Source organism: Hyperolius riggenbachi, chromosome 2, assembly GCF_040937935.1.
Source record: "Hyperolius riggenbachi isolate aHypRig1 chromosome 2, aHypRig1.pri, whole genome shotgun sequence".
NCBI lineage: Eukaryota > Metazoa > Chordata > Amphibia > Anura > Hyperoliidae > Hyperolius > Hyperolius riggenbachi.
This window is the reverse complement of record NC_090647.1, coordinates 82,962,180-82,972,913: the sequence shown is the minus strand read 5'-3', so window position 1 is coordinate 82,972,913 and position 10,734 is coordinate 82,962,180. Positions and strand designations below refer to the sequence as shown.

Sequence of the window (10,734 nt, the reverse complement as noted above, 5' to 3'; positions counted from 1 at the left end):
GCACAAAGGGGGCACCATGGCTGGCTGATGGGGTCTATCTGGGTGATAAAAATCAATGTTTGTATGGTGAGCTTTAGATGTTAATAACTAAGTTCAGTAATGATTAGAACAAAGTGCAAACATCACAAACAGAACTCAGAAGCTTTTGAGCAGAGCAGAATGTCCAAATGATGGTGCCATTATTGAAGAAATCAGCAAGGCTTGGTGTACAGAGGCGCCAGAGTAGAGTAAAAACTTTTAAAAAACCGTCTAAAAGAGGGGGATGTTCAGGTGGACTTACCTCCCTCGAAAATATAAAAAAACTCAATTGAGTCACAATATACCAATACAATTTTTTTCTCATTTAACTCCACTTAGTGCAACGCGTTTCACAGGTGTGGTCCTGCTTCATCAGGCAAACAGGAGTATAACTCAATGGGTCTAAATGCAGAAGTGAGCGCCTCTGTGAAAGGACCACACCCGCGAAACGCGTTGCACTAAGTGGAGTTAAATAAAAAAAAATGTATTGATATATTGTGACTCAATTGAGTTTATATTTTCGAGGGAGGCAAGTCCACCTGAACATCCCCCTCTTTTAGACGGTTTTTAAAAGTTTTTACTCTACTCTGGCGCCTCTGTACACAAAGCCTTGCACTGTCGGTGGAGGGGTGCTACCAAGTTTCCTATCTACAGAGAGCGAAATCTTAAAAACCTGAGTGGGGTCAGGTTCTAATACTCCCCACCTGCACTTGAAGTGGTTTGCCTATGGGTAACCCATGTTTGTGAGTATATCTAAATATTTTGCTTTAAACCACAACCAACTTAACAATACTACACCATATTGGGCTCTCAATTTCTCTTTGTTCTTCCAAGCAGATTATTGAAGAAAGGTTACCTACAGATGTACTTGGCTAGTTGGCTGGCATGCTTTTATCCTTACTTGCTAGCAAGCTGCTCCTGTGTGGACAGATCACAGACAAATAATTTCAGCAACCAGCCTGTATCTGACAACTCTACAAACAAGGGGAGGGGAAAGAGGCAGGAGGGAGAGCAAGTGTGTGTGTGAGAGCGAGTGTGTGAGTGAGTGAGTTTTTCCTAATATTGGCAGCTGAATATTACTGGAGACTAGAGCTTATATTTTACAGACTGGAAGTTTTGAATCAGGATTATTTTCAAGGAGGTAGAGATTTTTTTAATTTTTTTTTTGGGTTGTAAATGTAAGTGTCATCCAGATACATTGATTACAAGGGAACTTGCAAGGATTGTGAGGTATTTATGACAAATAGATAAGACCCTTGGCTTACCTAATGTCTACATTAGACTCCGGCTGACATGGATATTTTTTTTTTTACAGACCCTATTGCAGCCCCGCCCATGCCCCTTACTCATGGACTATACAAATATCGTGAACAAAGACACACCAAGTAACCTTTTCTTTTATGAAAAATAAATTTATTACTTAACACCTTGCTTTAACAATGCTGAATTATTTCTTTAATCAGAATACTTGTTATTCATGTAAAATAGTTTGATACAGTACATTGTATGTTACAGCTTGTCTTCCTTGTAAATTCCTAAGGCTTTCTCACCTGTTCACCCTCCACTGTAACAGGAGCCACCCTACAATAAGGTGCCGACCAAATAAAATTAAAATAAACAAAAAAACAGGAACTGATTTGAAATCCACAACAGCAAGCCAGCTTAATAAGAAGGTGATCAGAGCAGACGCTTGGTCTGGTGGGGAGCATCTTTCATACTAGTTATTTTCCGCATTGATAAAACGCCACAGCATGCTCACAGTTCAGCAACACCGATGGGAAATAATAGGACAGTTGATTTCACCGATTTGCTGGTGCAAACAGATTCAAATCAGTCTTTACAAAAAAAAAATAAAAAAAAAATGTATTAAACTATCAAATAGCAGCTTTAATACCAGTCAAGTTAAGAAGCAAAAATTAAAAAGGTTTAAAACTAGGTTTGTATAGAAGGGCGGAGGCAGAAGTTCCACACACAGAGGCTACATTCTCACAGAATCTGTGTATATGGTGACTGCATACCAGAGCATTAACTACAGTGACTAAAGAGACTGAAAATATTAGGCGAGGCTTCATACTACTATCCTGATGCTGTGTTGACTTCCTGCTTTGAAGGTCTGACTGTAGCTGTTGTGGCCACACCTCCGCCACATGCTGTGGTGGCCACACCTCCGCCATATCTAACTACCACAGCCTTTTGCATTGCAGCATAGTCTGGAGTAAGATCAGATGAAGTCAGATACTTACCTATGGAGAGGGAAGGATCTGGATCCTACTGAGCCTTCCCAGTCCCGATTCCAGCATAGTTCATCTCGTTGAATACACCTCTGTGAGCCCTCTTGTCCCAGATTGCTCCTGAAAATGGATGACCATGTACTGCGCATGTGTGAATACGCACTCACTCGCGCATGCGCAGTACAGAGCCTTCTGGACTGGAGTGCTCCCAAAACCTAAGGGCTCGTGGAAGTGGCGTAATTTCACCGAGGGAGACCGCTGGAACGAGGGGACAGGGAAGGCTCAATAGGATCCAGAACCGTCTCTTTCCATAGGTAAGTATCAGTATAATTTTAGCCCCCCCCGCAACAGATTTGTTTTAACAAAGCACGTGGCCACGCATTTCTACGTTTCTTCACTTGGTACAGCTTGGCCTCGCTTCTTGGGAGAGAAAATTTTAACTTCCAAGTCTACATCCAGAAAAAAAAAAGTTAAATAATGACCAAAGAGGAATTTAATTGAATATAGCTTAATTAATGAAATTGTGTCACTGCTAAGGAGGTTAAAGATATACAGAGTCACGCTCGGGCCTGAAATCCGCAGCTCAGAGCGGTAACCCAGAGTCAGGCTCGGGTTGGAAATCTTCAGCTCACTGCGGTAATCCTGGCCTGTATCCATGGGAGGTGTGTAATGTGCAGGGCTGCCACAGATCTATCTACCAGTAGGATTTTTAGGGTCTAAAAGCTTGTGAAAAAAATTGCACCGCTAGGGAGGTTAACAACACTAAATGATTTAGTCAGTGTTTGCCCATTGTAAAATCTTTCCCCTCCCCACCATTTATCACTGGTGGTGACAGCTTTACTGCTGGCAATGAGCATCGCTGCGGATTGTTTACAGTGTGCTCCGAAATTAGTAGAAACACCACCTGGTCTCCCAGATAATTCTGCAAAACCAAACAGCTCAGGCTAAACATCACCTGGAGGGCAGGGAGCACACAGAAACATGCACGGTTTGCGGCACATGGCAAAACATGTACTTCCACACTGGCCATTGTAGTCAATGTTCTGTTCGGAAATTGCACATTGCATGCGTTTTGAGCTCACGTTTTTAGCTGCCATTTTATATCGCACAGCATGATGCTTTTTACCATGCACTTCACAATTTCAGATTGTTTTTAATTAGGAACGATCGTGGAAAATAGCATGCTGGAAACGAAAAATGCAAATACAGTGCACCACAAACGCTCACAAAATTGTCGCTGCAAGTGGGCTCGCAGCCGAAGAGTTTCTGATGCTGAAACAAGGATAATTAACCTTATCCGACCTAATAAACCCTAAGTGTCTCTGCGTCCCATGTGTGTGTCCATGCATTTGCACTACTGCGCAGGTGCCACAGGGACAGAAGCAGGACAGCCAGGGGGCCGGCCAGGCGTGTGTGTGGTCGCAGGGCGCGCTGACGGGTGGCGGCGGTGACAAAACTAGAGCCCGTTATTAAACGGGCTAAGGTCACTAGTTATACTTATAATGATTTAATGGATACAAGACAAATATTTATATCGCTCTTTTCTGGCAGACTCCAAGCACCAGAGCTGCAGCCACTAGGGTGCGCTCTATAGGCAGTAGCAGTGTTAGGCAGCCTTGCCCAAGGTCTCCTCACTGAATAGGAAGAGCCGGGATTCAAACCCTGGTCTCCTGTGTCAGAGCCCTTAATCAGTACACTATCCAGCCACTGTACTGGCTACTATATGTGTTACTACAGTGTCAGGCGAAAACAGGCGAGTATTTTCCTCTCTATACAGAAGAGGGCGTGGAACAACAAGTGTGAGATGCATACCTACCTCTCCACAAGCATTATTACTGATATTTCCACTGCTCAAGATCCCGTCAACATGGCTGCGCTTCATTCACCCCTGCTATTCCGACTGCTGCGCTTCCTTATGACAAATGAGACGGGTCTATAGATATCCAAGACTAGCATCTAACTGAGCTGAAGAGGAAATGCGGCGGCCGGAAAAGCAGGGGCGAGTAGCGCACACACAATGTCATACGTTGGATTTTCAGCAGTAAAGATGCTCATTAAAATTAAGGAGCAGCGTCAATACTTACCAGTTACTGCCACATGCTCCAAAAATCCAGTGCTGCCACATGCTTCAAAAATCCACAGAGGGAGGGATCAAGGCTGACCCAAGCCGCCTCCCCCCCAGCACCATCACTGAACTGACCATCACAGGTGCTAAAATATGCAGCCACCAGAACACCTGACTGAACCTCAATCACTGTGTGCTTACTGTAGCCAAATTCCACTGCAAGGCAGCCTCTACAAGCCCATCTATATCAACCCATTAAAATCTTTGGGAGGATCATACAAGACAAAAAAAAAAAAAAAACATCTGTTCTATTATAGGGATAAAATGTAACAAAATCTTCTGGTCAACAAAATACTGATCGCCATGATTTTTTTTTCAATTTTTTTTTTTATCACCCAAGCATTAAAAATAAAAATGGGAAAAAATTCTTATCTGACTAGGATTAGCCTTTCCAGCTTTGTGCGATGGTAGGAGCCATTTCTTAAAGGGAATCTGAAGTGAAAATAAACGTATGATATAATGATTTCTATGTTTAGTACAGCTAAGAAATAGAACATTAGTAGCAAAGAAAAAAAAAGAGTCTTGTATCGTTTTCCAGCACAGGAAGAGTTAAGAAACTTCAGTTATCTATGCAAAAGAGCTTCTCTGAGCTCTCTGGCCAAGCTTGGCTGGCTACAGTGTTATTTTCTAAAGCACTTATACATAAAAGAAACAGTGAAAGAAAAGTTCAGATAAGATTTTACTGCTGAGAAGTTCAATGGGTCGTTAACTCTGCTCTGTTTCATAGTTTAAAAATGCTGAGTGTCATTTGTAAACTAGAACATTGCATCATTCTTCTAATGTAAGCAAAGAAAGAAAAAAAAAATATACCTATATACTGAAAATGAAAAAAATAGACTTCTTTGCTACTAAAGTTCTATTCATTATCCCTACTGCACATACAATTCATTATCTCATACTTTTCCGCTTCAGTGCCACTTAAAAACAGAGGAGAAAAAAAAAAATCAAGTTATTATTGGTCAGATATCGTTATGCTAAGAGTCACCACATACAATAACGAAAAACTGTTTGTTCCAAGCATACTTCACAGCTTCAACTGTTAGCATCACTGAAAGAAATGCATTGGTCGCATTGAACCATTTTCAAGTATACTATGGAAGTAGCAAATTCACAATATGGACTGTGCTAGAACTTGCGCTCTCTCTCGTGAGCTCTCCCCGCGTGGGATTCTACATTCTGTGAAATGTTGTGTAACTTGGCTGCTGGACATTGTCAAGGTGTGGTTGAACAGTACATTCCAAAGCCAGGCTCCAGGCTGGCGGCTACAAGCTCCGCCCTGCAGCCCAAGAACAGTGCATTTAATGATTCCTGCTCTCCGGGTACAAGTTCTAGTATCTATGTGTCTGATGGGAGTACTGCGGAGGCTGCTGGGAGGTAGTCGAATATCCCATGCTGCTCTGAGGTTGTGATGTGCTTGGTCCAGGGTTTGGATAGGCAGCATGTGGATTGGAACGCTGTAAAAAGAAAAAAAATAGACAAAATATGATTGGCTAGGCAGGAAACAGTGTAAGATATCAAAGTGCATACTAACATGATGCACAATGTTAATGGCAGCTAGGACCCCTGCACCTAGGAAGTAGCAGTTCTTGCATACCAGCTGCAATACTGAAGGATGGCAGACAGCAGTACAGGGCAGTGCAAAGCTAGTAAGCATTTTTGTAATATTGAGACTTAATAGATTGCACTGAACCATCAGGTTTAAAGCCTACCAAATTGCATCATACAGCATTGTTTGTATTATTTAGAGTCTATGTTTTTATTAGATATATAAATTTTAACAAACATGACCTGGTCAAGATATTTGCTTTAAACCAAACCTGAAGCATTTTTAAACTAAAAAAACAAACAAAAACACAGTTACGGAGAAGGAAGGTTCTGGGTCCTATAGTGTTCCCCAACCCTGTCCTCAAGGCCCACCAGCAGCACACGTTTTGTGGAAATCCACAGAGGTAATAAGCTCTGCTGATACACTAATTACCTCACCTGTGCAGGTTTGTGGTTTTATGCAACACATGTACTGGTGGTGGGCCTTGAGGACAGGGTTGGGGAACTCTGCTAGAGCCTTCCCAGTTCCTCTCCTGGTGTGCCATGTCCCCTGCTCAAAACTCCCGCCAAGCGGCTCCATACTTTGCATGTGGGAGTGCATACTTGAGCATGCGCAAATACGTGCTTGCACACGTGCACTGCGGAGCCATCCATCTTCGGGAGCACTCGTTCTTCTGAAGACTTCCAAAGCTACCGCGACGTAAGCATTCTCCAACCCATCGGTTGGAGACTGCTGACGGGTGAGAAAGCTCTGCAATGAGGGGACAAGGAAAGGAAGAGGGACCTTTATAGGACCCAGAGCCTTCCCTCTTCTTAGGCAGGGAGGGGGGGGGGGTTAGTATCAACAGAGCTTCACAGAAGTGATGTCATGTGGTGGGTGGGGCATGTGCCAAAAGCTTCTACGAACAGGTTTCTTGTGGACGACTGTTCTAGCACCAGCAATAAGGGAAACATATAAACCATACAACCCTGTAATGGGGTTTATGCTGCCAGCTGTCAGTGTGAAGAGTTAAGGGTGAGAGAGCACATCAGTGTTTGGCTTCCTTGTACCTGATAATCTGAGGTCATGATGTGTCCACCTGAGGTAGTGGTAGGGGGGACAACTCTAACTTTCTTCAGCGGCGGCCCTTGTGCGTGGCTGTTGTCTTGGTTTCCCGGATGTCCGGTCCCATTGGTATGATTATTGCCTTGCTGCTGCTGCTGGTTTTTCTAAAGAAAGTAAAAAAAAACACAATACTTTATTATGCCACAGAAAATGAAAATACTACAAATAAAAAAAAACAAAACATGAGGCAGGGTGCCTCTCCTCTGGCCCTCAGCCCATACAACATGCACCTTCTCCTGGCATTAGTAACCCCCAGCAGGGGTCACAAATGTGCACACAACAAAGCATGCTGGGAGATGTGGTCCAGGAGACGATAGTACAGCTCTGTACTCACATCTCCATGCGAAAAGTTCTATATACCCATGTAGAAGGAAAGCTCTAGATACCACAGAGGCTTCACGATCTTGGGTCTGTCACATCAATCCTGCATGGTCACCGGTGGAAACTACTCCTAGGTTTTCGGCACGCTTCGTGCCCCCGAGTAGTTCCGAAGACAAGCGCATCCATGCTGAGTGTGCAGGCTCAGGCTACTTAAAGGATACCCGAAGTGACATGTGACATGATGAGATAGACATGTGTATGTACAGTGCCTAGCACACAAATAACTATGTTGTGTTCCTTTTCTTTTTTTTCTCTGCCTGAAAGAATTAAATATCAGGTATGTAAGTGGCTGACTCAGGCCTGGTGCACACCAAAAACCGCTAGCAGATTCCCAAAACTCTAGTGGTTTTTGAAACGCTTTTTATTATTTTTATGAAGTTTCACCTAGCGTTTTGCGTTTTTGGGTAGCGTTTGTGTAGTAAATTTCATATATTGTTACAGTAAAGCTGTTACTGAACAGCTTCTGTAACAAAAACGCCTGCAAAACCGCTCTGAACTGGCGTTTTTCAGAGCGGTTTGCGTTTTTCCTATACTTTACATTGGAGGCGGAAACTACTCCGAAATAAAAAAAAATGCCTCAGTCCGGGAGTATGAGTTTCAGCAAAACGCCTCCCACTCTGGTGTGAACCACCCCATTGAAATACATTACCCTAGCGTATCTATGGCCGCAAGCGGCTGTAAAAACGCAGCAAAACCTGCTCGGTGTGCACCAGCCCTCAGTTCTGACTCAGACAGGAAGTGACTGCAGTGTGACCCTCACTGATAAGAAATTCCTTTTTTGTATCTCTTTCTTGCTCTCAAAAGCCATTTTCTGCCAAGAAAGTGTTTTATAGTTGGAATTTCTCATCAGTGTGGGTCACACTGTAGTCACTTCCTGTCTGAGTCAGGACCGAGTCAGCCACTTATATACCTGATATTTAACCACTTAACGACTGCTGGTGGCATGGAAGTGGTTTTGCATGGAAACGGCCGCGGCCTTTCCATGCCAGTTCACGGAGGGTGTCTCCGTGAACAGCCTGCGAGCCACCGATCCCGGCTCGCAGGCGAAATGTAAACATGCGGGGAATAAATCCCAGCTGTTTACATCATACGGCGCTGCTGTGCAGCAGCGCCGTAAAGCAGATCGGCTATCACTCGCCTCTGATTGGCCGGGGATCGCCGGCATCTGATAGGCTGAAGCTTATCAGAGGGGGCGCAAAACGCATCGCCGTCCTGTGCCGCCCAGAGGAAGGAGGGGAGGGAGGGAAAGGGAGCGAGGCGGAAAATCGCTTTGAGGAGCCCCCCCCACTCGGCTACACAGAGCGGCGGCGATCAGACCCCCCCAAGCAGGTTATCCACCTAGTGGGGAAAAAGGGGGGGGGGAATCTGATCGCTCTGCAGTAATCCTGATCTGTGCTTCGGGTATCCTTTAAGGATGCGAGCAGTTCTTAAGGCTGCACAAGAAGTACTGAAGGCGCTGCTGCACCTAGCAGGTGCCATCGCTTCCGTCGAGACGGACCAAGGAAGACTATGGTATCCAGAGCCTTTCCTCTATGGAGTAAGTATAAAACCTGAAGTTAATTTTTCACTGCAGATTCCTATCAAGCCTTATAGTGAGGGTGAAAAAATCCTACTCCTAAGCAGGACTGTACATATGCATGTATCTCACGTTACAAATCTTATGTGCTCTTTAACTACCATTTGCACCCATGGGAAGCCACTGGATAGTACGACAGTAAAGGTGGCCATACATCAGATGACTTGGCGGCCGACTGACCATCCAATTCGATTGTAATAATCTAATAAAAAAAACGGTGCAGTTAAGAGCATACCAGATTAACAAGGCAACCAATTTTGGGTCAAAATTGGACGCATGTATCGAGCACACATGCTGTAAGATGTCGACATGCTCGATTAGGTTTAGGTGCACGGTGGTAATGGTGAGAGATATTGGGATGCGCAACTAATGCAACCCAATGTAAAATGTGCCCCACCCCTTGTGCAGTATACTTTGTGTCAGTTGCTGGCTCGGGCTCAGCTTGCAATCCGTATACACGCACCAAACATGGTTGCCAGAGTGGCGTGGGCGTGATGTCACACGTATACTCCGGCAACCACGTGGGTGGGTGCATGCAGATGGCAGGTAAAGTATACTGTCATGGAGGTAATGAGTGTGGGGATGTTATTTTAAAATAGGGAGGACCACAAAGAGGGGTGTGTGGTGTGTGTCAAAGCAGATTCCAAAGAGATTTCATGCTGAAGACGGGAATCAGCCTGTGGTGTGTGGGCAGCTGGCAGAGATCTCTCTTCAGAGAGATCTGTCTCTTGGTTGTTCTGCCCGTACATTGTCTGATGTTTGGGCACTTTAACACTTCAGATCAGCAAATTCATGTCCTGAGATAGCTGAACATTAGATAACAACAAAGAGAAATCACATACTTTGTCTCCCTTATCCTCAGGCTCCTCTTCGGTTAAGAACTCCCGCTTAGGATATGGAATCTGACAGCCTGCAAACACACTGCAGAGAAGACACAGGTTACAGCAGGGAAAGGGCAGCACATTCCATACATCCCAGCATTGAGGATCACTCCTTTACACACACACATAGACGACAGGTTATAGTGGGGAAAGGGCAGCACATTTCAGACACCCCAGTGATGTGGAAGTTTTCTACCGCCACGTCATTTTCCCCACTTCTGGATTAAGCCATTAGCAGCTTAAAATTACATTTTTCCTCTGAAAGCTGCTGTGCATTCTAAACCTCTGCCGGCAAATCTTGTGTAGCTGTTTAGTGCAGCCAGACGAGCGGGCAGCAGGGAGCAGTTATATTTACCTGTTCCAGATAGCTTCTTCGCTTCCTCCACCAGAGGTTCTGAACTTCCAGCAGGTTCTCTGGGTCCCAATCACATGATGCGATTGGGAACCAGGAGACCATGTCAGCGTTACAGCACCACCTGGTGGTGGAAAATGGGTGATGGAAGAGAAGGTAAAGACTCTTCCCGCCACCTGGTGGCACTGTAATGCTGACCTGTTCTCCTGGATCCCAATCACATCAGATCAAGTGATCTGAACCGAGGAGACATGTCAGGATTATATCGCTGCCGGGGTGGAGGAGGAAGCCACCGTTCCAGCCGTCCGGAAAGGTAACAGAGTTCCCTGTTGCCCACTCTGCATACCCTGCTAAGCCTGCCAGGCAAAGGGAAGCCCAATTCCCCAGCGGTATGAAAATTATCCCTGCAGCCAAATGTAGCTGTTAAAGGGTTAGAGTGAGGAAAGGCAAAAGCTGGCCATATACTTGAATCTGCAAATGGCAGTCATTTACAGCTGAGCTCCCTCATGCAGACTAAGCA

At 44.8% G+C, this 10,734-nt stretch overlaps 1 protein-coding gene across 1 annotated transcript in view; it reads right to left on the bottom strand.

Moving 5' to 3' along the window:
* Positions 1–1,409: 1,409 nt before the first annotated feature.
* The window catches only part of CDK8 (cyclin dependent kinase 8), a 110,883-nt gene continuing 101,558 nt past the window's right edge, over positions 1,410–10,734 (bottom strand). Inside the window, exons 11-13 of the mRNA XM_068266984.1 lie at positions 9,824–9,902; positions 6,970–7,128; positions 1,410–5,828 (exon numbers count right to left, since the gene is read on the bottom strand). Coding sequence (XP_068123085.1) covers positions 5,703–5,828; positions 6,970–7,128; positions 9,824–9,902 — 364 coding nt within the window. The 3' untranslated portion in view covers positions 1,410–5,702. The remainder of the gene's footprint in view (positions 5,829–6,969; positions 7,129–9,823; positions 9,903–10,734) is intronic.